Source organism: Suillus discolor (genome assembly GCF_016758755.1).
Source record: "Suillus discolor strain FC423 chromosome Unknown F5147scaffold_45, whole genome shotgun sequence".
Classification (NCBI taxonomy): domain Eukaryota; kingdom Fungi; phylum Basidiomycota; class Agaricomycetes; order Boletales; family Suillaceae; genus Suillus; species Suillus discolor.
The window spans coordinates 271,877-296,560 of NW_024541292.1; the positions used below are offsets into that span (position 1 = coordinate 271,877).

The 24,684-nt window shown below is 47.5% G+C and overlaps 11 protein-coding genes across 11 annotated transcripts; 5 read left to right on the forward strand and 6 right to left on the reverse strand.

Moving 5' to 3' along the window:
- Nucleotides 1–242: 242 nt before the first annotated feature.
- Nucleotides 243–1,916, reverse strand: F5147DRAFT_706674 (uncharacterized protein). The gene is made up of 5 exons (XM_041438016.1): nt 1,695–1,916; nt 1,547–1,644; nt 876–1,492; nt 714–815; nt 243–651 (listed from the first exon to the last, which is right to left on the reverse strand). Exons 3-5 carry the CDS (start codon nt 1,488–1,490, stop codon nt 571–573), a joined length of 798 nt encoding a protein of 265 aa, XP_041290438.1. The 5' UTR covers nt 1,491–1,492; nt 1,547–1,644; nt 1,695–1,916; the 3' UTR covers nt 243–570.
- A 459-nt stretch (nt 1,917–2,375) lies between these two features.
- F5147DRAFT_580703 (uncharacterized protein) lies at nt 2,376–4,012 on the reverse strand (the record flags this gene model as incomplete). The annotated part of the gene is made up of 6 exons (XM_041431559.1): nt 2,376–2,761; nt 2,840–3,314; nt 3,364–3,409; nt 3,484–3,746; nt 3,805–3,839; nt 3,898–4,012. 6 exons carry the CDS (start codon nt 4,010–4,012, stop codon nt 2,376–2,378), a joined length of 1,320 nt encoding a protein of 439 aa, XP_041290439.1.
- Nucleotides 4,013–4,491: 479 nt separating this feature from the next.
- F5147DRAFT_706681 (uncharacterized protein) lies at nt 4,492–6,602 on the reverse strand. Its single transcript, XM_041438017.1, has 3 exons — nt 5,715–6,602; nt 5,396–5,660; nt 4,492–5,342 (listed from the first exon to the last, which is right to left on the reverse strand). Exons 1-3 carry the CDS (start codon nt 6,287–6,289, stop codon nt 4,941–4,943), a joined length of 1,242 nt encoding a protein of 413 aa, XP_041290440.1. The 5' UTR covers nt 6,290–6,602; the 3' UTR covers nt 4,492–4,940.
- Nucleotides 6,603–7,291: 689 nt separating this feature from the next.
- F5147DRAFT_706685 (hydroxymethylglutaryl-coenzyme A synthase C terminal-domain-containing protein) lies at nt 7,292–9,209 on the forward strand. The gene is made up of 5 exons (XM_041438018.1): nt 7,292–7,432; nt 7,485–7,611; nt 7,667–8,023; nt 8,109–8,821; nt 8,875–9,209. The coding sequence occupies exons 1-5, from the start codon at nt 7,334–7,336 to the stop codon at nt 9,007–9,009; spliced, it is 1,431 nt and encodes a 476-aa protein (XP_041290441.1). The 5' UTR covers nt 7,292–7,333; the 3' UTR covers nt 9,010–9,209.
- Nucleotides 9,210–10,667: 1,458 nt separating this feature from the next.
- On the reverse strand, nt 10,668–11,582 carry F5147DRAFT_706688 (uncharacterized protein). The gene is made up of 3 exons (XM_041438019.1): nt 11,098–11,582; nt 10,997–11,045; nt 10,668–10,943 (listed from the first exon to the last, which is right to left on the reverse strand). The coding sequence occupies exons 1-3, from the start codon at nt 11,262–11,264 to the stop codon at nt 10,755–10,757; spliced, it is 405 nt and encodes a 134-aa protein (XP_041290442.1). The 5' UTR covers nt 11,265–11,582; the 3' UTR covers nt 10,668–10,754.
- Nucleotides 11,583–15,188: 3,606 nt separating this feature from the next.
- Nucleotides 15,189–17,488, reverse strand: F5147DRAFT_838658 (P-loop containing nucleoside triphosphate hydrolase protein). Its single transcript, XM_041444173.1, has 7 exons — nt 17,166–17,488; nt 17,068–17,106; nt 16,787–17,009; nt 16,629–16,733; nt 16,446–16,582; nt 16,360–16,388; nt 15,189–16,302 (listed from the first exon to the last, which is right to left on the reverse strand). Exons 1-7 carry the CDS (start codon nt 17,365–17,367, stop codon nt 15,403–15,405), a joined length of 1,635 nt encoding a protein of 544 aa, XP_041290443.1. The 5' UTR covers nt 17,368–17,488; the 3' UTR covers nt 15,189–15,402.
- Nucleotides 17,489–17,944: 456 nt separating this feature from the next.
- Nucleotides 17,945–18,915, forward strand: F5147DRAFT_746768 (uncharacterized protein; the record flags this gene model as incomplete). Its single annotated transcript, XM_041439879.1, has 5 exons — nt 17,945–17,996; nt 18,048–18,112; nt 18,167–18,293; nt 18,373–18,571; nt 18,627–18,915. 5 exons carry the CDS (start codon nt 17,945–17,947, stop codon nt 18,913–18,915), a joined length of 732 nt encoding a protein of 243 aa, XP_041290444.1.
- A 94-nt stretch (nt 18,916–19,009) lies between these two features.
- Nucleotides 19,010–20,087, forward strand: F5147DRAFT_746769 (uncharacterized protein; the record flags this gene model as incomplete). The annotated part of the gene is made up of 3 exons (XM_041439880.1): nt 19,010–19,020; nt 19,289–19,761; nt 19,834–20,087. 3 exons carry the CDS (start codon nt 19,010–19,012, stop codon nt 20,085–20,087), a joined length of 738 nt encoding a protein of 245 aa, XP_041290445.1.
- A 116-nt stretch (nt 20,088–20,203) lies between these two features.
- Nucleotides 20,204–21,687, forward strand: F5147DRAFT_706717 (Pantoate-beta-alanine ligase). The gene is made up of 3 exons (XM_041438020.1): nt 20,204–20,665; nt 20,740–21,089; nt 21,139–21,687. Exons 1-3 carry the CDS (start codon nt 20,467–20,469, stop codon nt 21,640–21,642), a joined length of 1,053 nt encoding a protein of 350 aa, XP_041290446.1. The 5' UTR covers nt 20,204–20,466; the 3' UTR covers nt 21,643–21,687.
- A 20-nt stretch (nt 21,688–21,707) lies between these two features.
- Nucleotides 21,708–23,359, forward strand: F5147DRAFT_284725 (ribonuclease P 40kDa subunit-domain-containing protein). The gene is made up of 7 exons (XM_041429035.1): nt 21,708–21,894; nt 21,954–22,078; nt 22,142–22,296; nt 22,356–22,487; nt 22,549–22,735; nt 22,786–22,926; nt 22,980–23,359. The coding sequence occupies exons 1-7, from the start codon at nt 21,799–21,801 to the stop codon at nt 23,215–23,217; spliced, it is 1,074 nt and encodes a 357-aa protein (XP_041290447.1). The 5' UTR covers nt 21,708–21,798; the 3' UTR covers nt 23,218–23,359.
- A 203-nt stretch (nt 23,360–23,562) lies between these two features.
- Nucleotides 23,563–24,414, reverse strand: F5147DRAFT_580699 (uncharacterized protein; the record flags this gene model as incomplete). Its single annotated transcript, XM_041431558.1, has 2 exons — nt 23,563–23,982; nt 24,055–24,414. The coding sequence occupies 2 exons, from the start codon at nt 24,412–24,414 to the stop codon at nt 23,563–23,565; spliced, it is 780 nt and encodes a 259-aa protein (XP_041290448.1).
- Between the last annotated feature and the right edge of the window lie 270 nt (nt 24,415–24,684).

The window sequence follows — 24,684 nt, forward strand, 5'->3', positions numbered from 1 at the left end:
GAGTGTTCATGACTTGTGAGCGCTCCCAGTCTAGTGAACTGCGACTACTCTCCCTTACCATCATGATGATGGTGGATCGCGGCTAAGATATAATGTTTGTTGCGTCGATCAAGCTGGGCGCACGTGCAACTTGTATATCATACGTACAACGCAACCTCTCGGTCGTAAAGGAATTGGTGAGAAATGGTACAGATAATAGTAGCTCTACATTGTCGATTCGTCGAAGTCCAACTTCTCAACAGTCTCGAGAATCACTGTATTTACATCAGAAGCCATACTCTGTTACAGCGGTGTAATAAAACTAGAAATGACGAGCAAAGTTGAACCAAGCTACTGTATCATATAGCATCAGGGAGGTGGTGGTCGTAAGCTCAGCGTCACAAAGTATTAGTAGCGTAACACGTGTAGGAGTGTATGCGAGCATGCTAGCAAGTCTACCTATCACCCCCCAAAAAAAAAACATCAATGATACTTCCCATGATTGACATTCTACACTGTTCTAGGCGTGATAGCAAAACACTTTGCGATGAGACAGAAATGTAAAGAAATGTGGGTGTTGCACAAACGAGGTTAGGATGACGGCGATGGCGATTCTGCAGTGTCATTCGGAACTGCACGTTGGGCCTTCAATAGCTCAAGTTCGGCTTGCATCTGAAATGCAGGACAACCACTATCATTAATCAAAGAAGACTGTCGCTGCTGAAAATATGTACCTTCGCAATTTGGCAGTCGCGTTCGTCGATTTCATGTTGCCAGTCAGCGCAGGCTCGTTCGTCGATTTCACGTTGCCAGTCAGCGCGGCCTCGTTCCACAAGCTGCAGGGACAAGTATAATCAATCAAGGAAATGTAGCTGCTGAAGATCTTGAATAAATACCTTGTTGTGTTCTTCAAGACGAAGAGATCGCCGGGCCTCCACCACCTTCATGGTTTGCTGATGAGCATTCCAGAATCCATCACATATAACGTTGACGTCATCTGGGGATGGTTTAAATACCGGGATGGGTCCAAAGCGGCCGCGGGTGTCTGATTCAAACACCCCCTCCTGTCCAAAAAGGGTTTGCAAGCTCTTGAAAACAGTATGCCCGAACCAATAGCACTGACCGCCGAGGGCGTGATTGATGGTATGTTGGTTCACTTGAGACAATAGGACTGCGACCTGCAATGCGGAAGGCCGTGTGGATTGACTCGGAAATGAAAGTGAAGCAATGTGTCTGAATGATTTGAATTTTGTTGTTAGACACGATCTGATATTCAAGTTGCTGGCACAACCGATCAATTCGATCATGTCTATTGCAAGATTTTCCGATGATGCTGAAGATTGTGTGAGCATACCGGAAGACTGTCCAATAGCGAGGTTGACAGAGCGGTCGATGCAGATAGCGGCTGTGGCTGTGGGGTCGTCCCAGTGTGTAAAATGTAGCACGAGAAACTCGTGCTCTACTGTCTGGGAACACTTGTAGTGGTCAATACGGTAGAGAAAACAATCCATGTAATTGTTCTTTCCGTCACCATCGATGTGTTCTGACAAAGTTTTTTTGTAAAGGTCGACACTGACGAGTTGCCTAATGGTAGGACACTTATGGTCAAACCAGAGGCCAGGGAGATCTTCAGGGGGAGGTTCTAATATGCCTAATCGTCGAAGGTAGTTCGTTACAAGACGGCTGATATTGGCTCTGAATTGTATAAACATAGGAAGTTGGCACAGGGTTTCGATTCTTTCGAACACGTTCAACGCTCAGAGCAAGGAGTCACGCGTCACGTGCACGGGTGATCGAGGCTGTTAATTGGCAAGGGGTAAAACGGTATCCCTTGCCATGACGAGGCTGCCCATCTTACTAGTGTCATACTCTATTGCATACAAAATATCATGGTGACTTGCGAGCCAGACAGACCCAGCCGGACTCGGCCGGACGGATCCGGAAATTCGAATTCCCAGATGCCCTCGCTGCTGTCAAGGCCTCACGCTCTCTCGCACAGTTCTCGATCTACTAGAACTGATCCCTTTGCTCATGGTGAACTATGTACTGCATTATCTCATAGCAAAAGAAACGCCATTGAGATGCGCTGTGCTTATTTTCAGGAGGAGATGAAGAGAGAGATGGTTCAAATCTAGGAAAGTCTGCTTTTGTAGTAAAGCAATGACCGAAGGGATATACTTGTATCCTAGAAATGTTCTAGTGCTTCACTAAAGTACATGTCATTATTATTGATATATCATGACACTCGAAAAGAACATATCACAGAGGGACAAAATCAAAGTAGGAGCACAATGCCCTTGTACTTCATTATCAAGACAAGACACTCGAACAAGAAAAAATCATGAACGCACCACAGGTATACCCATGTCGGAAGACTCAACAATGTGGAGACATAGTCATGACGCAGACTTGGATTCCAAGGTACGGTTTTCCCGATGATCTGAATACTGCGGTGGAAGTTCAACCAAACCATTGCGGTCTGGCACAACATCATCAGCGTCGGTATGCACAATGATTTGAGTGGGAGGTTGATAGGCGCTAGCCGACGCCGTAGATTGACTTCCAGATGCTCCGTGCATAGCTAAGCTGTCTGTGTCAGGGGAAATTTGTGTTTCAACACGAAAGGGTGTGGGAGGATCCCTAACTGTGACGTTGCCGGAAGTGGTAGAAATTGATTGGGATCCAGGTTCAACGGGTGAAGAAAAGTGGGCAGGGTCTCTCTTCCGTGGTAACGGTGGTGCTGGTCGAGCCCCCACAGCCATATGCTCGACGGGTGTCATGTCTGACATTTGAATGCCTCCATAGACAGTAGAGTCTGTGCTAGGGATTGGCTGGGATCCAGGTTGAATGAATGAACTACGGTAGCTGACGGGATATGGTGATGATGATGGCGATGGCAGAACTTCACTGTAAAGGCTGACTTCGTTTGTATTCTGCAGTTGAAAATAGGTTGTTTTAGAAGGCTGAATGCGGGATGCTCTCCGTTTACGCCACAGGCACATGCCGAGGATGACCAATGCAGTAAGGACCACCGCACTGCCGACCGCGCCTGCGATAAGAGCAGCCTTGCTTGATGTATTGCTTGAACTAGATGACGGCGAAGCCGTGGTGGTGGCTGTGGCCGATATGCCTGCAGTGGATGACGGCGAGTTGGCGCTTAGGCACGTGAAATTACTCGACCCTAAGACCTGCTGCAACCCAGAGGCCCCACCTTGTCTGCCCTTGGAGTCGGTGACAAAATACAGGAGACTCGTCCCTCCTGTAACATTGACACTCGACGTAAAAGTGTCTTCATTGGAATATAATACGGTTGGTTGTCCGCCAGGAATAAGTTGCTGTAGCAAGATAAGTAGATTATTTTGATAGAATTGGCGATGATCTGACCGCAATAGTAATGGGCAGGACTGCACCATTGGTAGCAACTGCACTGCTATTGACCGAGATGGTAAATTGACTGCAGTAGTGGTAAATCAGTGCCACAGGAAGTACGCGAACCAAACTTACCTGCATTGCGTCATCGGACTCGGAGTTGGAGTCAACCAGAACATGTACTGAGGTGACAAATCTTGAGTGTTACAATCATTATTTCCAGAATTCCCAACAGTTAGTTGGTTTGTCGTCCCGCCCGAACCAAATCCGGCGGCGTCCGACATAGTGAGTAGAAACGTTGTTCCAGCCGACAACGTCAATTGTGGTATTGAATAAGAGCCTACGCCGTTCTTAAAGGCTGATGCTGGTACAGATGCGTTCTGATACGGTTTTAAATACTGGGAAGCACAAAATTTAGCATGTGATTGAGGAGCCTGAGGCGAAGCGCCGACGAACGGGAGTTAAGTGTATTTCAAACGGCGCTTGCCCACCTGATAGCCCCGATAAAGTTTAGCAAGAGCGTATAGAATATACTAGATATGCGCTTACCAGTCCATGAGATCTTGAGAGGGTCACATTGAGTGGGAGTCCCAACAGTCACGCTGAAAGCACGAGTAACAGAGAGACAAGAAGCAATGTACGTAGAGAAGCGAACAAAGTGCATGCTCAAGAATTGAGGAAGACAAGAGGAAGATGGTAAGAAGATACGCAGGTGTAGTCGAGTGTTGTATTATCTTGAAAAAAGGGAGTCGAGGCAGACTCGAGGTGAGGGGAAATTGCGTCCTGGGTAACGCTGACCGGCGAGAATCGATTTACTATATAACCTAATCAGTTAGGCAATGACACGAACTTGCAGCAAGGTGTTCGTGATCATTAGTAATACTACACCGCTCCTCTCGCAAGTTCAAAAAAAAAGCTTTTGATGTTTGAAACACGGTGGTAAGAATAAGGGCTTGAGTGGTGCCCTTTGCGTTTAATAGAATAGAAATAGGTAGATGGGTGACTGTGACATACTCGTAAACCCAGGTACATAATGCCGTAATGAATGTCCGCTGCCAAGTGGGCACGTAGTCGATGGCCAAATGATATGGTTTTCATTGACGTGACACCGAATCCTCGGGTCTGACATTCTACATCCCGACTAGTCGTCCGAGTCTCTACATTGGCCAGCCAAGAGTGGCTCTGAAAGAATGCACGATGGATGTGGTAATGGTGTGTAGATTGCCTGTACCACAAACGCCGGCGCCAACGGTAGTATATTGGAGGGGCTGGATGTGAGGGAGGGATGTATCCAAGAGGGTACCCCGCGTGGCGCGGATGCAGGCACCGAGTACCAACGGTCTATCCAAGTGCTGTGACGGGTTGCCTGCCAAGTCGTCGACCTTTCTCCACGGGTGGGTGCCAAGCGAGAAGCGGTGCGGTGCTAGTAGGCTCAATAGCGCCACAGAGTAGAAGCTATTACCAAACAAATGCCAAGCGTTATTTCTAAGTCACGGCATGAGGACACAGAGTCCGTATTATGAAATCAAAGAGAAGATATAAAGAACGAACAAAAATTATTAGAGCTCTGATGAGCCAAAAAGCCACAAAAATCAGGCAAGATGTTGGTCGGAAACTTCCCCGTACCTCAACCTTTGAAAACTCCTGGCATCCACCTCCATACGCGAATACTTCGCCTTCATCAACGCAACTCGGGGCGCCAATGACCGCAAAGCTGCTTCAGAGAAGGAGTTCATCATACCCAGAACGTCCTTCTCATTCTCATTGAGGCCCACGAGTTCCGGTGACGAGGGAGGTGTAGTATGCGACGTGATGAACGAGTATTCACAGAAGTCGCAAAACTGGGTAGTCGACGTAGGACTTTCTTGGACAAAAGGAGATGAAGATGAATCAATGGCCGTGTGTGGCGACTGGCAAGACCAGTAGATCGACTGGCTACTAGAAGATAATCTCGTCGGAGTGGGTGTACGAGGATTCTCCTCAATGTTGGCAGACTATGTCTATAGAGTGAGCACAGTTCGCATGACGTACTAACAGGTGTACCAACCTTGAGGGCCTCTGCAACTGTGAGTCCCCCACGCCGGCCAATAGCCCGTGGAGACGGGTGTTGAGGGTTCTTGAAGGACACTGGGACAGCTGCGACTTGCTTCGGCCAGCGGCCATGGAGTACCTGGAGTAGCCGTGGAACAACAATACACCGTGGATGGCGGAGAAAACGATTGCCCTGATTAGGTCGTCTGAGATAACCGCGGATGTAGAGTTCTTCTCTGACAACTTCACTTGCTAAGGGTGAGAGATTGGAGACGTGGATGCTACGTCGATATATGTAAGCGTGGCAGAAAAACACAGGACAGAGAGATACAGACAAGTCATCCGCGGTGACGAAGGTGTCGTCCGCATCTGTCGTTGCCAACGAACTAAAAGAGTGGATGGTTATGATAGTCTCCAAGGCATCAGACAGAAAGTTGTACGACGGTTGGTCACAGTTCGTAAAGAGAGATCCAAGCTTCCCGAACGCACTTGTGCAGATCTTTGTGAGGTATCGCATCGGAGTCTCGCCAGGTCGGTGGTTCGAGTTGCTGGCTTCCTCCTGCTTGCGTTGGCGTGCCACCTGGGGTAAGGTAAAGACCTCAGTTGTTCCAAGAGTTGAGTCGTACAGGGAAATACAAGCTGGCGATGAACCGTTCTCAGAGAGAGATCCGTGCGTTCCAAACGAAATAGTGCAGAATGATCTGATCTTTGTGAGGAACCGCATCGCATTCGTACTAGGTTGGTAGTTCGAGTTCACAGTTTCCTCCTGCTTGCGTTGGTGGGCCACCTGGCGTAAGTTTGAGAGCTTTGTTGTCACAGGAGTCGGGTCAGACAGCGAGATGCAAAGCTGATTGTGAATGGGAGGGTGGTTGATAAGACCGACAGGTGGACAATAAGCATCCGAAGGCATTATCGTGAAAGATGAATGAATGACAGGCGAGGGCGGTTGTAGAAGTACGCTTCACAGCGGTTGGGCATGGTAAAAAAGTGGTTTTGACTTGAGGCGAAAGCAGTTGGCTGACTCGGAGGCTGACTAGAGGTTTGCATCATAGATTATCCAAAAAAATACACACAGAGGTGCATTGGTTGGTATAGGGTTCGGTCACAAGCTACCGAGAAAGTCGCCATAGTAGTGGCGCAAGGGTAGGGAATGAGGCGACCGAGCAATTCCTTTCGTTAGCCTTAGGGTTGAGCTGAAGAGGCACCCACAAACCTTGATATGGTTAGCACCACCAAGTAATCGATTCACATCGTGTCATGTACCATGACAACCCCTACTCTTAAAACATGTATCTAATCTATTCTCCAATCGGCAAACTAACCATATGTAAAAGTGGATGATAACGAGACCACTGGAGTATGTCACGAGAGGTACAAGGACTCAGATTGAAAAATTGAACAAATGAAGGGAGCACAGGTTGTGCGATATCATGATGAGAGCCGGAGAGGCTCATGGTGCTGCCATGAGCCGGGCAGGCGCTCGGCACTACATGTTATCGGGATAATACACAGCCTAGTAAACAAGGGAGTTCGGTAATGTGACGTGGCCGGCCCAAATCACAGCGAAGCAGTGTCGTATCATTACTTTTGTAAAAATCATTATACGTTATAGAAGAAGATAGCAAGTCTCACTGTACTCGTCTGCGACGACTCTGCGTCAACCGTAACATATCAGCTTGGAGATATGATTCAACCTGAATACAAAGTGCCAGCTCGACAATCTTCGACAGCGCTTGGAAAAATTCGGCTAGCAGAAGAGGAAGGTGATCACAGCGCGCTAGCCAGCAGGTTTTTTTTTGTGAAACACGCCATAAAGTGAATCGTACCATAAAATTTCCAAAGAAGATCAATTGAACGTTATATTATTTCGGGTCATGATGCTATATAACCTACTCTCCATTTGCCTTTATATCCGCAACCCATCCCTCGTCCTCTTCATTCCAATTCTACACAAATGGCCATTCCTCCTTTTTCTTCAGTCTCCTCTGAGCACGAACTTCCTCGTCCAAAGGATGTCGGTATCCTTGCAATGGAGGTCTACTTCCCTCAAAGGGTAATGTCATATACTACTACATGACAACCATTCTCATCTTACGTCACTTTAGTGCATATCTGAGGCTGACCTCGAGGTCTTTGATGGTGTCCCAACGGGAAAGTACACCATTGGTCTCGGCCAGGAGTACATGGCGTGCTGCGATGACCGGGAAGACATCAACTCCTTTGCTCTCAATGGTATGTTGCACTGTCTCATCACACCCTTTCACAATTCATATCTTGTTCTTTCCAGCTGTTTCCGGTCTTCTTGAGCGCTACGACATCGACCCCAAGTCCATTGGTCGCATTGACGTTGGAACTGAAACCATCATTGACAAATCAAAGTCTGTGAAGACCACCCTCATGGACCTCTTCTCCGAATCTGGTAACTTCGACATTGAAGGCATCGACTCCAAGAACGCATGTTATGGTTCCACTGCTGCGCTCTTCAATGCAGTCAACTGGGTTGAATCCACCTCGTGGGACGGCCGTAATGCTATTGTTGTTGGTGGTGACATTGCCATTTACGCTGAAGGTGCCGCACGGCCAGCCGGTGGTGCTGGTGCTGTCGCCCTTCTCATTGGTCCCAACGCACCTGTCGTCGTTGAACGTACGTCCATTCCACTTTATTTCGGACGTTATGGCTTGTTTCCATAATGCTCCTGGATTGATCATGGGTCTGATATTCTATACAGCGATACACGGCAATCACATGACAAACACATACGATTTCTACAAGCCTCGATTGGACTCGGAGTATCCCGAAGTCGACGGGCCTGTCTCAGTTACCACTTACACTTCTGCACTGGATGCCGCATACTCGCGCTTCCGTGAAAAGACCGCCAGAGCTAAGAAGGCTCACTTCAACGGTCACGCGAATGGCAAGGAATCACTGACCTCCTTCTCCATCGACGACATCGACTATGCTGTCTTCCACAGCCCATACGGCAAGCAAGTTCAGAAGGGTCTCGGTCGTCTTTTCTACAACGACTTCCTCGCAAATCCCTCTTCATCCCATTTCGCTAATGTCGCTAACCCCGAATCCGTTCTTGCAATCTCATACACCGCTTCCCTCACTGACAAGAACCTCGAGAAAACTTTCATCGGTGTATCGAAGGCAACATATGCCAAGAAAGTCGAGCCTGGCATGGCCTGTTCGAAACGCTTGGGCAACATGTACACGGGTTCGCTTTACGGCTGTCTTGCCTCTGTCCTGTCTTCTGTCACACCTTCCGAGCTTTTGGGCAAGCGTTTGAGCATGTTCGCATTCGGTTCTGGTTGTGCTGCCAGTTTCTTCACTCTCCGTGTCAAGGGTGATACGTCAGAGATCCGGGAGAAGATGGACTTGCTTGCTCGCTTGGCAAGCATGAAGCTCGTGCCTTGCCAGGAGTACGTTGACGCCCTCACAGTAAGTCCAGGATCTGTTTGTCTTGACACAAGTTAACTAATATCCCCTCAAAGCTTCGCGAGAAAAACCACAACGCTGTAAACTACACGCCAGAGGGTTCCATTGAGAACATTTGGCCTGGCACATTCTACCTCGCGAGCGTAGACAGCAAATACCGTCGCAAATATGCACGTGCACCAAGGGCATGAGAAGCTGCATGCTTGGTGTCATCATTTGATCTTCTTGCTTCGTGATATCTGTTTCATGATATCTGTTTGGGTTATGAGTTGCATTGCATTTAGACGTATATACCCGACGCAGTAGCTATATGTATATTTGTAGACAAAGATGTTGGATTACTGCGGCGATAATACAATTTACGCGCATGAGTATTCTTGGGAATGCTGAATATCTGTGTCTTGTTGAAGACTGGCTGTTATGCATCAAGTGACACGTAATTCTGGCCATCAATTGGAAGCGTGTTCAATTAATGAATTTTTAATTCATAAACGATAAACGATTTTTCATTGGCTAACTACGCTACTGATGTAACTCAGGCACCACATAGAGCAGCAAGATTGGCTGTTACGTAATGTGACGCAAATAACACGTCAATAAACCCCTGGGCCCTCAGGCTAGTAGACTTATTTATAATCAGCGTCATGTCGAGCGCAAAGTCCGCGAAAACCATCAATACCCTTGCTTCAAAGAACGAACTAGAAAGTATGCTCTAATTGATCGATTTGGGTCTTTGAAACTGAACTTAATCATAAGCATCAAGCCGAATGATCAGCGGGACATGCAGCATACTCCCCCACGAGGGCACGAGGTACAACAGGCAATGAGTTTGACTAATGACAATGACTGTTACAACAAATTTCTAGCGCGTCCTCAGGCGAGCAGGCTATACTAGCTCGCATCTCTGCACCTAGATACCTCGACTTACCAAGACGATTCGCGCGCCAAATCAAACTGTCCTTGATTGCCCATCCTGACGTCAAGCCGAGGTGATGATGATGATCTGACCGACAATGTCGATAGCGAAGATGATGATCACGACGAAGACGACACGGAAAATGGTCACCGCGATGAAGTAGGTTACAATTATTCCGACCAGTGCGCTAACCTTCTATTTCAGTTGAGTGTCTTCACGAACCTAGCAATCACCCCTTAACCGGCAACGCAGAGAATGGCACTCGGGTAAGCTTCTGACTATTTTGTTTTTTCGCATGGTCACTCGGCTATATACCTACGTGTGTTGACAGTCCAAAAGCAGTTCCGACACTGCCAGTAAGGTCCCACAGCATGTCAGCAATAGAAAGTAGCTCACTGTCCGCTTTTTTCGTGCTTCTTCCCGCCGGGCCGTCGGTACACTTCTTTCAGGTCGTAGATCCGGAAGAAGAATCTCGATTGGCGCTCTACAAGAAACGTCTTATCGAGGTACGTCTCGCTTTTGGCTACAGAATGCTAAGCCCCCGGCGTCAACAACTTCACTGACTGGTTGGAGCTATTGAAAGGCCAAGAGTCGCATATCGGATCAAGGAACAAGGTAGATTCATATTAATTAAGCGTACTCAACTATTGCGACCTTCGGCTGTCTTGTAAAAGCACACGATACCAGCAAACACACGAGCCTCGAGCGACCGGTTGTGACAACTTCAAACGAGAATGAGGGTTCCGTCACACGGACTCAAATGCGAATGATTGCTGGTGTTCAGAAGTATACTGTATTCAGTTGTCCTATCACTGAACCTCTTGCGCAGTTAATGCAATACACATTACTAAGTCCAGTCGCCACGCCGTCCATCCACTGAAGTAGTCACTTCTTTGTACACAAGAGATAGTACATAGAAACATATAAAAATCGGCCCTCTACTCTCGTATATCAAAGAAATTGACAGGACCCAGGTCCAACTACTTCACCCCATATTTTTTTCCTTCATCCGGGTCAGAATCATACGTGGACCATTTCGTGTTCCTCGCATGTCGATGGCATTGTCCAGCATATGCAATCTTCGAACGTCGCACTGTCATGTGTGCGCTCTACATTGGCATGTGTGTCCCAAATGCTGATAATCAGACGGGGCGCAATAATAAATGGTGCGGTATTGATGAAACCCTCCGAGAGACTGTTCACTGCCGGCTGTTGATGCACTTATTAGGACTGATCTCCATAGTATAACGACATCATCATACCGGAATGTTGGCCCATAACACCGTCAATAAGACTTCGTTTGTTAAATTCCTAGTGGGATATTGTGAATAACAGAGTACCAATCAAACGAAGGTGAACTTGCAGGAGGAAGTATATGACATGACACCGAACGATCAGAATTACATATGTGTTAGGCTCCACTTGTATTTCTCTTCGTTCTCTGAGGTGTTTCACGAGGTTAATAACGGCGAGAACAACCAGGAAGATATCGAAGCATATGATCGGGATGGAAGTATAGATCGAAGGCATAGGCCCTATGTTGAAGGAAGACGTGCAGTAATTGACGTTCGGAGTTACTATTTCTTTCACTATACAACGAGAGGTCAGCTTGCACACAAATCGATCAACTAGAAAGTCACCCGAGAACGCTTCGGGTCGACTATATAAGTATATGTCGATCCCTACCGAAAGCGCGGCGATAACTAGGAACAACCCGCCCAGCAAATATAGTATGAACTTGGATCGGTTGTATAAAGCGTAAAGACGCCAGATGAGAATGACTGCAGATGGAAAGTCGGTACGCGCGATGAGATACTAATATATGTGACTGACCTTCCGCCAACAAAAAATAAAATGAAAAACCCCATTCCAACAGAACGGCAAGAGCGTAGCCTGTTTCGGCTGCATAGTAAGCGAATGCAAGTTCAAGTCCAAGGCAGTATACTTGCAACTAAGTGATACGTTAGTGATCAGGCTCAGCTGTTAAATGAACTTCTGACGTACGACTGAATCTAGGTTAACACAGAACTCTTCAAAGAAAGAAAGCATCGACACACTCACCCCTTCGGGAATGTACATTAGACCTCCCCCTAGTGCTAGTCAGCTAATGATGGCTCAGTTGGCACAGCATCACATACAGCAGGCGCAAAGCCTGAGGTCAGTGTCAGTTTACAATGTAGTAACTGAAGGACACAATCTCCACGACGTACATTGAGAGGAAAAGACCAAAGTATCGTGCCTGGCATAAACACAAAATAAAAAGTCACGAAGTACTTTGACAAGGCGGAACTCACAGCGAGGTAGAGATACGTCATCGGTGACCATTTTTTTGCCTGTACATAGAATGACTCAATTTCCGGAGCTTGATATCATTGGGGATTGAACACCTACCCAAACAAACTTGACCTACGGCAATTCGAGCATAAGTACTCGCCCAAGAGAAAATATGCTTCTCGTTACCTCTTTCTCGAAGTGAAATACTAGATCATCTCGCGCTCAGTCGCAGTGTAACTTGAATGTTCGTGAAAGCTACGGACTGTACTCATAGGATACTATTCCAAAGATCATTACTGGAAAAACGATGAAGTTCAGTATGATGCTTCGTTCACGAACAAGTCGGTTAACGAACTTGCTATATTGTTGTTCCATCGGAGAGCATAGGCAACTTCTTCGTCCGACGACATGAGATTGTGCAGATCAATTAACGGATTCAGGGTGTGAGCACGGTGTGCTGTCGATCATATAGATACTTATAAACCACAGAGTTTCGTTATCTCGCCAGGGCTGGTGGTTGAATGGAAAGTGTACGACATATTACGAATTCGCGTCACCACACTTCCTGTCGGTGTCACGACATTCTCAACAGTTAGCTACCAACGGAAGGGTTAAAGACTCACACGACTGACAATGGTCAGATGGGTACATATTCTGCTTGTGCTCGGGTGCTTATCTAGTCCCACATAGACAGGAAACCATGGGATGAAGTCCCACTACCATCTGAAACTTCGCATGTGCCAGTAAATTACAAACTGGGCGCTTGCAGACTGATAATAGTTTGACGCCGTATGGCAAACCAATCTCTTGGATAAAGATGGATACGATGTTCTCGAGTGTGTGTGAACCTGTGTGAACGGAAAGAACAGCAGCCATCAGCAACAGACTCTATCTTAATTTTATGGGAAAGTAACCACCTCAGCTGTGTGTGGGGTGGGAGTGAGGGCCGGGGCTTTCGGGGCAGGAACGAAAGGCTGATACGACGGGAGCGACACTTGGGAGACGGTAGAGCCACAAGCCATGAGTGAATTGTATCCAATTGTGCTTTTGCGCAGGTGGGCTACCGACTTCGACGCCCACTAGGTCAGTTGTTGATTTTTACACTGGCTGGGCGGAGGGCATTTGTTCAAGCAAGATTTGGAGAATATAATGTACCCGATCAGTGTAACCGACCAGCGGCTGAGCGTTTCCCTTGATATGTACACGCCACCGTATACTTGCTCCTGAAAAGAAATGTTTGTCATAGCAGTCCCTTCGTCGGAGTCCGCGAACGCTAACAATGATGGCGTGAGCCGAGCACAAACGTCTACATGAACAAGGAAATTCGGAAAGTGACATGGGATGTTGATTCCCACAAATGTTAAGTTCTGCAGAAATGATGAGTGGTCAGGCGCAGACCGCATCAGTCACAATCCTGTGGATGATCGTCGTACATAGTTCAGGGAAGTGTTTGTCAAAATCTCCCACGCAGTGAAGTCACAGGTGTTAGCAATCTGAGATTTGGCATCGTCCCCAAAGTCACTGATAGGGTGACGTAGCAAGCAAACCTGCAGCCGTTGCAAGTGGTTGCGTTGAACCAATAAGCAGGTCAAGATTTTCAACCATCCCTACGTATACGTAGAGGTACGATTATTCTGATGGGAATACTCACCAGTCACCGAGATCCCCGCCACCAATTGCATCTGCCGAAATACGAATATAGAACACTTGCGGGGGACTAGAGTTGCAAAGTCACTTGTCTTGCTCGTGATATGGGATTCTGCAGTTCAAACTATAAATCATTCTTAGTAATAGGAACGACGGGAAAATTCGTCCCGAACACGGAGTTCAACATGGGAAAAAAGAGACTGCAAGCTCCATGAGTTAGCATGTCCCACTGCTTGACGCCCAGAAATATGCCATCTTGCCTGCTATCATGGTATCGGGCTTGCGTGCACATAATTTTGTTGATTCTCATTGCAGGATCACGAATGTCTTATACTATCGTTCAGGGGTCGATGACTCGAGGCATAGCATCCTGGCCAATGTTTGTAGTGAACTTAGCGACGATTAAACTAGGTGTTACTCCATGTTAAGCATGAGGCAGAGAATGTGGACGAACTCAACATCACCCGAGATTCAGCTTGACCAATGAATATCGCACAGTTCTTCGAAGATAATCGGCAAAGACAAAAACGGCAGACGTAGCTAGAAAATCAAGTGGGTTTTTTTATAGAGAAGAAAATGATTGGTGGCCACGAGCGAATACCTAATCTCTGACATATAAAACATGCGCATGGACTGTAAACGCAGATCAATAAAATAGCACATAACTCAACAGGAAAGAAATGCGTACCACTTCGAGATGTTCATAGCAATTCGAGCCAAGAGAAATTCTCGACCAATCCTTCAACCAATTCTCTATAAACGAGCCCATTCCCCGTTTTTCAGACTCCTGCACCAACTCCACGATCTTTTCGGCAATGTTCCGCAGAGTTGCTTCAAAATGATATCTCGACTCAATCCAGGGTATTTGCTCACGAGTTTCAGCATATAGCATCAACACCCGTAGTATCAGCTGCCAACTGCATCATCAATGTCATCACACCGCGATTGATCCGGAAGATCATTTTCGTGCCTAGATCATCGATCACAGAGCGAACTGATTCGCCGCTCGAAGTGAACAGGAAGTAATCGACATCTTTGTCGACTTCAAGTATCTCAGCTTGACGCTCCGCAGTAGGAGAACTTCTGCCCTTGCAGGGATTTACTGAGTGAATCTTCCATTCCCATCCTTCTTTGGCGACGGGATCTGAGTCGCTGAATGCCCAAAGGGAGTCTCTCTGGGAATGACACGTCGCGAATAACTAAAGTATTGAAGGTCAAAAATAAGAGCCCGTCAGGATAATTTGAGAATTTGAGACGATGGCGACTCACATGAATGATGTCTTACAGTTCATATTTTGGTGGCCAAGAGGCTGAAGGAGCGGAAAATACAGCTTACTCACACGAGTCATGGCATCTGGATTCTGGTGGCTTTGGTAAAAGCATTGTCTGAGTGCGACGTGCGTGACGGTGTTGAGCTTGTTGAATATCCTGAATGAGTAAACGTCTGTTATGTAATTGTACTAGAATTTGATTGCTGAGTTTCACTAGCACTGTTCATTTACGGTGCACCTTCCTGCAGACTCGCCCGGGCCATGAATAATATAGAGACAGAAAATGTGGGTTTGGTCGCGACAAACAATAAACTAGTACTGAGCAAGGTCCATGTTGGCAACGCCGACCCCTAGTGTAATTGTCCTAGAATTTGATTGCTACTAGTATCGTGCGTAGTTGACTTGAAGATGAAGCAATGGATACAATGGATACCTGATACAACACGACCAATCTACAGACGAAATATAGCATCATGTCATGATTTTGTCTCACTTTCAGCTTTCTTTGTCGCCAGCTCCCTTTGAAGCCAAGTAGAGACATCTCTGGCCGCCTCCAAAGGCCTGCTCTTCTGCGACATCAAATAACCCTGCAGAGCAGCCATCGACACCTCACGCTCCGGAATAGCTGACGCAAACTGTGCAGCAAGCGCAGAAAGCTGTTTGCTCAAAAGCTTTGGTGCATGTCCACGGTGACGCGTGCCTATGTACGTCGGAGCCACGCGCTCAGATTTTTCAGAACAGGCTGAAGGAGAGGGGAGAGGGGAGTCTACAGTGTTTTCTGGGACGCCAAGATCAATTAGGTTGGAGGCACCTCCGTCATGTGTGGAGCCATTAGGATGGGACTGAGCAGGATTGGAATTTGGTTCTTGGTCGTCATCTGCGGGGGTCTTGGGCGAGGAAGGCAGGTAGAAACGCCTGAACAGCTCTTCTGCCTGATGTCTGCTCGCAAGCTTAAATTCAACATGGAGGTCCATACGACCGGGACGACATAGAGCAGGGTCAAGGGATGAATACTTGTTCGTCGTAGCAAACAGTATCCGTCCTTCTTGTGCGCCAATGCCGTCTAATGCGTTAAGTAGGCCACTGAGCGAAACCCTGCTAGTAGTGTGAGTGGGCAGCCCAGGGCTGGGGATGGGGATGGACTCGGCGCTTTTGTTCGGTGGTGTGGGAGGGTCCTCCCGCGAAAGACTGTTATGGAGAGCAGCGTCGATGTCTTCCATGAGAGCGATGCATCTCTCCGGCAAATCTGAAATGAGTTCAGAAAGTCCAGTGTCGTCAAGGCCGCTGCGGGAGAGGGAGATGATGTAAACATCAAGTTCCAGTTCGCCCGCGATGCTATGAATTAGAGACGTTTTCCCTGAGCCAGGTGCCCCATACTGCAATGACAATTAAATGAGTGTCATAGAAAAACTCTTTAGACGAAATCATCCTACCAGTAAGTAACCACGGCGGAAAGGAATTCCTAGAAGCAGGTTCAATTGAATATCGACAGCTTCACTCCAAGTCTAAAGCAACGCACCTCGTTCAGCATACCACCGTTTACTGGCAAGGAAATCTTGCGCGTCCTCAACAACAAGTTCCCTAATTCCAGGATCTAGGATAATAGAATCCAGAGGCCGCTTGCGTCTCTTAGCAAGTTCTCTCCAGCAATTCGCACTGCAACACGTTAAAAGGGAGAACATCAAAAATTTGTAGCACTCACGAATCAGAAACGTAGACAGTAATGGAGCTGCCTTGCGCATCCTGATAGGCCTTTTTAGCTTCTTGTAGGATAGTGTTTAGAATGTCATGATTGCGCGCGAGGATGCTGTTTAGCAGCAGATAAAACAGACGATTTAACAGATGTTTGGAAAAGGTTACCTGATAGTCAATGAGTCCCTGTTGTTCGGGCCCCAACCAGGTATTGGCTCCGAAATACGGGTAATCCGCATCCATGTGTATTTGTACCATAGAGTATAAGACCCGGAGACTGCTGGCAGGTAGGAGACTTTGGGCTTCCCAGATGGATCAAGCTCCTCTTCGGAACGAGGAACATTCCCCAAATACCTTTCGCTAGTGCTGATATTTACGTTGCGCACATTCTCTGTGGACCGACAGAAGATATTTAGAAGAATACGGAAATGGTTGATCGGAGGGCTTACTCCAGGATGGTTGCTTGGAAAGCCAGATCATCATCCATTCTGTCAAAATAACAGCCACTTGTCATTGATTATCGTGTAACCGACTAATGGTTACTCACTGTAACTGTCATCGTAATCCTCAAACGACGCAGTGAGAAAGAAAGAATCGATCGTGGACGACCAGAGTGTGGCAAGGAGGCGTCGACATGTCTCAAAGAAGCTACCAATAATCAAAAGCTTTGCCCAGTCTCTCAGAGCAGAGATCGAAAGAATCAAGGAGACAATGAGCCGAATCCCATTCAAGGCAGCAGGTGTCGTCATATGCGATGAGGTGCCATTGGTAGTCACGGTAGCGTTTGGACTTGAAGTATTCGACGCTACAAGGTGCAGGAGCTGCTCAACGAGGTCTGGGAGGGACGCCAGCTTGGACTAAAAAACTCGGGAACGCGGAAATGATCCTTGGAACACTGTACAGAGACACATTTTATATCGACCCCGTGGGTGCCGGACCTCCTCCTAATTAGACAGAGGGATGACTCGAGCGTGAGCCGCTGCGGGCCCTGACTCAGTGTCATTGTCAGGCTACAGCATAGCGCTCGAGGTTCACGTTGACATCGAATCAGCTAGATTGGCTAGTATACTTGGCGAACACGTTTTTGATGCCTGTATGATTAATATTATGCCAAGTGATGCGACAACATCGATTGAGTGACGAGCAGGATTGGTACTAAGTCTGGGCCCTACGGTAGCGGAGTTACTAATTTTGATGCCCTTTCAAGTTTCCGGTTGTTTGATCCGCTACAGCAACTGTCGAAGCGCTCGGCGACTCCGAGTCGTCGGGCCATTTAAGTCCCAATCAGCTCCTCGGTATCTTCACTATAGGCTTCACACCACGGTCATGACAGATCTAGCCACCCAACGTGTCTCCTTGGACCTAACACATGTACTCTGTGCGTTAAAAAAACCCATGTCTCGTGGTCCTTGCCAGCTTACAGGTCCAGATGATCCTTCTTCAGACACTTCGTTTGTACTCGCATTGCTGACGCTGAGTCCAATCCTTCTCATGGTGAGAACCCGACCATACACCGCAGCTTCACGAGCGCTGATACACCCACAACAGCCTGCGTATGCAGTACTTGCAGTATATACCCGCGAATTGACTATCATCAACATGTGGGCAGGACAACTCCTTTCAGAGGCTTTGAATTTGGTGCTAAAGCACATTTTCAAACAGGAGCGTCCAGTTGGTATGTATTCGTTTCCCAAACTATTCCCACATGAAGCTGTGTCTCAGTCTAAAATGGCTCTTGAAATATTTATGATCAGATAGTCAGCTTCACCTTAATGGTTATGGCTTTCCCTCGTCGCACAGCCAGTACATGGGCTATTTTTCTGCATTCCTGATCTGTCACGTGTATTTTCGACACCGGTTTACATCCACAGGATCGATCGTGCTCGATCAGCTTTTCCGAATAGTTGTCTACCTTGGACTAGCTGCTTGGTGTGCCATCGTTGCCTATTCAAGGTAAGATTCTAGCAGGAATCGTTGACACTAGCTTGGGCGCTCAACATTCTTTCAGACTCCACTTGCTGTACCATACGCCCCATCAAGTTAAATGGGGCCTTGTAATTGGCATCGTATTAGGTGTTTCACATTATGTGTGTACCGAACTACTTTCAGCCAAATTTCCGGACTCTATGTTTGGACGAATCCGATTTGCCATAGTAAATCACCCGATAAGCGTGTGGCTACAGCTAAGGGATGGCTGGGGGGTCTGGGCGGATGGTGGGAGAGAAGCTGAGTGGAAGCAATGGAGAACTGAATGGCTGAAGCAGCATGTACGTCTAGCAGGGAAGAAAAAGACATGAGCTTCATCCCATGTTTTATCCATCAGATACATGATTGCGCACCATATCTTGGCTTTTACCTACCCCAATGCATATCAAATTTAGGATGGACACCATGACCCCAAGGCAAATGATTTCTCATGAGCAAAATAAACTTTTCCTCGTGCAAGCCTACATTCAACTGATCTGAGTACTACTACAGGAACGACTTATTTGGTCTGTCTACGAAGACCGGCCATCTCGGGCAGTCTGTTATCGAACTTGACTTTTCACACACACACCGCCTTCCACATGACTCAAACATACACTTTGTGACTCCTTTCACTAATAGATTGCAAAGACTTCTAGTCACATCAACAGATCTTCTGCATCATTGAACATCAAGGATGACAAGCCAACTTCATCCACTCGAGATTAATCCCCAAACTGGGGAACCATTCCTCCGGCTTGCCGCACTACACCAGAACATTATTATCACCCCACCTCGACAGGGAGATCAGTTTGTAACCATACAGCATATAAACGATCCGGCTATTTACAAATGGTTAGAGAACCCCCCAATTCCGTATCTACCGGAACACGCAGACTCTTGGATCCAGTTTGTGAGAAAGGAATCAGATGTTACTTTGGATTACCTACGAAAGAGCGCGGAGGAATTCCCTGATGGCCCGCTTCAGTTCGTGGACGCGTGCCCTGTGCGACATATTAGGGAAGTCAAAGAGGATGGGACGGATGTTATTATAGGAGATGTGAATTTCAGAAGAAGTCCGTTCGAGGAGGTACTAGATGAAGTGGAACGGAAGCAAATGCAGGAAGATAATGCGAAAAAGCAAGCAGGAGACCCGACGATTGTGTATGCTATTGGAGGTACGTTGGTTCTCTGGACCTATGACAGTTGTCTCAGTGCTGACGAGTCTATCATGTTTTCGTGTGAGATAGACTGGCTTGCTGCGAGCCATCACGGAAGGGGCATCATGACTGCAGCAATCGGTCTCTTGATGACCGCTTGGGGGATCCCTAGAATGGGAGTTCGCCATGTTGTAGCGCACACTTTCGCTGGGAATATTGGTAGCAACCGAACTTTTGAGAAGAACGGGTTCGTGAACAGAGGGCTATTCGACAACGGGAAGATAGCTAGAGGAGAGAAGAAGATAATGACCCTCCTTGAGTGGAAACACGAGGAGGTTAGCTAGTAGAAACGGCGAAACGTGACTGTATTTCAAACTGTTTATTAGTGATCACGTGCAATCAAATTCGGTTAGATAAGATGGCCGCCCTGAAAATTCAGTAGTTTGTTTTGTACGATGATCACAAATTGGACGAGCTCGAGCACGCTGCACGAAGCTAGCGCAGTGTATGCAATATTTTGAATACAGCTGGATGTATCACACCGGTGGAAATATTCGAGAATTCTTGGGGAAAATGTAGTCATAATGAGAGTAAAACGTGTAATTGTTGGCGTGATGGCCGCATATTGTGGTATATTTTCACACTTCAACCCACAATTTAACCTCGTCGTAATTCGCGCGTTTGTGCTGCCAGAGCCGCATCATCTGGCCTCGAGTACTGAGCATGTACCTCTGGCGCTCTGTCACCAGGGCACTTCGTCGATCAATGTCAACGTCAACCTCCTCCCTTCCACCATCACCCATCCCTCTTCTAACGTCGGTCGCATCGTACAGACAATGGCGACAGAGAGCCTTCGATGAGGGGAAATCTGTGGGCTTCGTGCCGACCATGGGAGCTCTTCACGACGGACATCTGTCTCTTGGTGAGCACATCTCACACACTTCTTTTTTGAAGTCTAAAAATACCTCCTTACTAATCTCAAACCATGCGATTCAGTTCAGAGGTCACTGGCCGAAAATGAGCTGACAGTTCTTTCCATCTTTGTGAACCCAGCCCAGTTCGCCCCGCATGAAGACCTCGCCACGTACCCTCGCACCTTACCAGGAGACCTGGAGCTCCTTACAGCACAGCAGGTTACTGTGGGCGAGACTGTGAGGAAAGCCTCTGCCATATTTCTACCCTCGGTCCAGGACATGTATCCATCTGGTATAAGCCAAGATGTTTCAACACAAAAGGGAGCGTTCGTCGAGATGAAGGGATACGGACATCAGATGGAAGGCGCAAGCAGGCCGACATTTTTCCGAGGCGTGGTGACAATTGTAACCAAGCTATTCAACGTGGTCCAGGTGAGAGGGCCTCTCCGCAAGACACAGCTTAGTTTGACAACGATTGTAGCCTACAAATGCGTATTTCGGTCAGAAAGATATTCAGCAAGCCTTACTTCTTCGGAGACTCTGCAAGGATTTGCTTTTCCCACACCCCGAAGCTGACCACGTCCATATTGTCCCCACGACCCGTGACCCGAACGATGGGCTTGCTTTATCGTCCAGAAACGCATATCTCTCTGCAAATGAGCGGAAATTTGCACCTGCGATTTACAAGGCCCTACAATACGCAGAATCCGCGTGGTCGAATGGCGAATCCAAGGACCGATGTGTTTCAAAAGCTGTCTCTGTCATCGACGAAGTAAAAGTACAGGCTGCCATTGACGGAGTGGATATGCGGCTGGATTATATAGAGATGAATGATTCGGAGACATTCGACGTCTTGGACGCGTCTTCGAACCATCAGTTGGCAGGAGATATACCTGTGATTCTGAGCGGTGCGCTATGGGTTGGGAAGACCAGGTTGATCGACAATATCGTACTAGTTGGTGACCTCAAACGTATAATAAGATAGCTCACAAATAGATGCGGGTGTGGCAAGATTATTAAATGCTGAAGCGCATCCAGAGTCAGACTAGCTACCATGTCCGATCCATTAGAAATTGCCGAGCCACATATCTCCTTCACCTCCAACTACTAGTACCTTCCGCGATCGCCAACCACCGTGACGATGGCCCGGGCGCATTCGAGAGTGATGCTAACGAACGGCACTTTGCCATCCACTCAACTCAACCAATTTTCGGCGGTACACCCTTTCACTCAACAGGTATAGTATCGTTTTTGTACTTTTTTGAAGCGAAACGCTGAACACTTATACTTCCTCAGCTAGACATCGTGTTTCCTGCTTCCGATGAACTCGAGAGGGCGCTTACATCCCTGAAGCCCGCATACTATAAAAAATGTTGTACGCTATCAGATTTTTTTGAGTTTGCCTCCAACAGTCCGGGCAGGTAAGGAAATTCTGAACCGTGCCTTGAAGAAACACTGATACGATCCTGTTATGTGTCAAACAGGAATATAACTGCATTGCCATCTACCTCCGAGTGCGCTGATACATGGTGCATTGATCCTAGAGGCGTCCTCACCCTCTGCGTCTCAAAATCACTGTACGAGCAACTCGGTTTGATCGGGAAGAAACTCCCATTCAAAGGGTGCCCCGAGCAGTACGGTATGTCACTCAGGATTCCAGTTCATGCACGAAAAAGAAGTGATGGAGACCTAGTGCAGTGATACGCATACCGGTTAGGCAAGAGACCGAATCTGTCGCTGTACGTGTGAAGCAGAAGGCAGCCCTGAAATTCTGGGACGAGCTCAGAGAAGAGGGTCTTGGGAAATGGAAAGTTCTTTACTGTCAAACAGGTGCGTGTGTAAGGCGGAGATTATGTATTTTCAGACCAACGCATTTTGGTGTTCTTTTAAGACGTCCAGCTAGGAACCTCCGAGTCGGACGAGGTGGTGATTGTTCAGCCTCAAATCTGTCCTTCGGCCGATATACTTATCCCAGTCCCGGCACTTACTCCCATTCCCGAGGAAAGCACAGAGGATTGGGATGAACGTATCGGCGACCTTTTTGAATGGGTGGGCATGGCTTGCTTAGGAGCTCAAAGGTTCGTGTCTAAGCGTCACTTTTTCCAAACTTTTCCTCAACAAACGGTAGACTGAAAGCAAATGACCGTGTCAATCCTTACGTTGCTGTCTACGAAGTTCCCGCTCCTTCATATATCGGTGACGTGACACGGATAACATGGGCGGCTTTCCTTCACCAATCATTCGTAAAAGACGCTCTGGACACGGTGACGTCAGACATTTTGAGGTTCGATGGTGTTGGAGAATTGATGGTTTGCTGTGTAGGTCATATTTGGCATCTGCGACCGATAAGCAGGCGTTCGTTGCAATAACGAGACAAGGTTGTTGCACATCGCCTGTTGGCGCCATCCCTGATGCTTCTTTCGATACGGCCCGAGATCCACCTCTCCGAGTACCGGAAATCAACACGGAGGACACCGGCTGTTTCATCCTTGGCCCGGGTCAAAATGGGAACTTTGTGCTTGCACAGAGTATTGGACAATGGGATGCGAGATGGGGCTGATTCCATTATGCGCTGTAGCAGTCGAATTCACACAACCGTTCAGATCGCAGATTTCGCAATACAAGGTATAAACAATGCTGAAAGCGGATGAATTCAGAGCACCAAGTCTAATCTATACTTCCGCTAAACAACGTCTATAAAAGCACAGTATAGTACAGCAAATGAGGTGGGTCATTTACGGCCATTGTAATAGTGCAATAAGTAATGGATTAGCTGAGTGTATGAAGAAGCAGGATAAAGATCAGGTGAATGGTGCATGCTGGAACGCCTTGATAACTCCAGTCAAAATGAAGGAAAGGAAGACGTTATGTATCAAAAGATTGCGATGATGCGATGATTTACAAGTTAAGCCATGACGTCACGGACACGGACGAGTGCGGGGGATATATGAGTATGAGACATGCGTGCGTTATTGTTAGGAAGAGGACTTGTGGCGGCTGGCGAATATGTCTGGCGACGAGGCGCCCAGGTGTAAATACGAGGTGAGACTGTGGGAGGCGGTGACGGGGAAAAACGAGAAAAGGATGTGTGGCGTCGTGGCGGTGTTGATGATATATGGTGGTGATAGAACGAGGAGAGAGATAGCCCTTCACCGGATGAAGAGGAGTTTGTGCCGGGAACAGGGATGGGTGCACTGGGGGTCGGAAGAGGGAGTTCATCTCTTGGTTCATGATGACGGTGATTAAAGATATTGTGTGACTGCGTGGCAAATATTGGCTGTGGAGGTGGGTCTAATGATGCCATCACATCCCGCGAAGAGTCGATCTCTACTGATTCGTGCGACACTGGCGCGTCACTCTGGACTTCACCAGGGGTAGTATGGGCCGCGAGACGAACTCGGACGGGAGCTTCCGCCTCTACCGTCTGCCTTCGGTAGGCCTGACCAATGTACTGGGCTAGGCTATCACCGCCAACAGCCATTGGGCTGTCACGGTCGAGAAGACTGCCCTCGCCGGTGAGGTCTAGTCTGATAACTACAGCTTCTCTGTCCTCCTCCATCTCTTCTTCATCTTCCGAGTGTTCTACAGGCATGTGGTCAACGAAGGCCTCGTAAACTGCCTGGTCGCTTTCGAAGAACTCGTCAGAGTCTGGATCGAAAGCGTTGATATGTGACCACTTTTCGTATGGACAAGGAGCCTCTGGCTGTCTGATGATAGGTTCTGTCTGGAAAGCTTTAGAGTAAAGAGGGCGACCCATTTTTGATAATAAAACAAGTAAAGATAAAAATTTTGAGGAAGGGAGGGTATATAAGGAGGATGATGATCGCCAACTTGAAGACGCGTATAAACACGCATTGATTTTTTTTCCGGGCTTTAATTATAGGTTCGTGATTTCATGTACAAGGAGTTTAGGGCAGGTGCGGATTTTGACGGTAACTATGTGCTGCTGACAAAACTTGTCTTGGCTTATCGGAATGTTCCAGTCCGCCGCATTAATGAACGTTCTTTTCCAGAAACTCTGATTGCA

Coding starts and splice junctions, on each gene's coding strand:
- F5147DRAFT_284725 (XM_041429035.1), top strand. CDS start 21,799: ATGGCCCGGGCGCATTCGAGAGTGATGCTAACGAACGGCACTTTGCCA. Junction 21,895..21,953: donor TACACCCTTTCACTCAACAG/GTATAGTATCGT, acceptor ATACTTCCTCAG/CTAGACATCGTGTTTCCTGC. Junction 22,079..22,141: donor GCCTCCAACAGTCCGGGCAG/GTAAGGAAATTC, acceptor TGTGTCAAACAG/GAATATAACTGCATTGCCAT.
- F5147DRAFT_838658 (XM_041444173.1), bottom strand. CDS start 17,367: ATGACGACACCTGCTGCCTTGAATGGGATTCGGCTCATTGTCTCCTTG. Junction 16,583..16,628: donor ACTGTCTACGTTTCTGATTC/GTGAGTGCTACA, acceptor AACGTGTTGCAG/TGCGAATTGCTGGAGAGAAC. Junction 16,389..16,445: donor ACGGTGGTATGCTGAACGAG/GTGCGTTGCTTT, acceptor ACCTGCTTCTAG/GAATTCCTTTCCGCCGTGGT.
- F5147DRAFT_706681 (XM_041438017.1), bottom strand. CDS start 6,289: ATGCCTTCGGATGCTTATTGTCCACCTGTCGGTCTTATCAACCACCCT. Junction 5,661..5,714: donor TTCGTCACCGCGGATGACTT/GTCTGTATCTCT, acceptor ATATCGACGTAG/CATCCACGTCTCCAATCTCT. Junction 5,343..5,395: donor CAGTTGCAGAGGCCCTCAAG/GTTGGTACACCT, acceptor CTATAGACATAG/TCTGCCAACATTGAGGAGAA.
- F5147DRAFT_706688 (XM_041438019.1), bottom strand. CDS start 11,264: ATGCCTTCGATCTATACTTCCATCCCGATCATATGCTTCGATATCTTC. Junction 11,046..11,097: donor CATGTCATATACTTCCTCCT/GCAAGTTCACCT, acceptor ATATCCCACTAG/GAATTTAACAAACGAAGTCT. Junction 10,944..10,996: donor TGTTATGGGCCAACATTCCG/GTATGATGATGT, acceptor GTGCATCAACAG/CCGGCAGTGAACAGTCTCTC.
- F5147DRAFT_706717 (XM_041438020.1), top strand. CDS start 20,467: ATGTACCTCTGGCGCTCTGTCACCAGGGCACTTCGTCGATCAATGTCA. Junction 20,666..20,739: donor CGACGGACATCTGTCTCTTG/GTGAGCACATCT, acceptor CATGCGATTCAG/TTCAGAGGTCACTGGCCGAA. Junction 21,090..21,138: donor AGCTATTCAACGTGGTCCAG/GTGAGAGGGCCT, acceptor CAACGATTGTAG/CCTACAAATGCGTATTTCGG.
- F5147DRAFT_706674 (XM_041438016.1), bottom strand. CDS start 1,490: ATGGATTGTTTTCTCTACCGTATTGACCACTACAAGTGTTCCCAGACA. Junction 816..875: donor GTCTTGAAGAACACAACAAG/GTATTTATTCAA, acceptor TTGTCCCTGCAG/CTTGTGGAACGAGGCCGCGC. Junction 652..713: donor GCGACTGCCAAATTGCGAAG/GTACATATTTTC, acceptor CCTGCATTTCAG/ATGCAAGCCGAACTTGAGCT.
- F5147DRAFT_706685 (XM_041438018.1), top strand. CDS start 7,334: ATGGCCATTCCTCCTTTTTCTTCAGTCTCCTCTGAGCACGAACTTCCT. Junction 7,612..7,666: donor CAACTCCTTTGCTCTCAATG/GTATGTTGCACT, acceptor TGTTCTTTCCAG/CTGTTTCCGGTCTTCTTGAG. Junction 8,822..8,874: donor AGTACGTTGACGCCCTCACA/GTAAGTCCAGGA, acceptor ATCCCCTCAAAG/CTTCGCGAGAAAAACCACAA.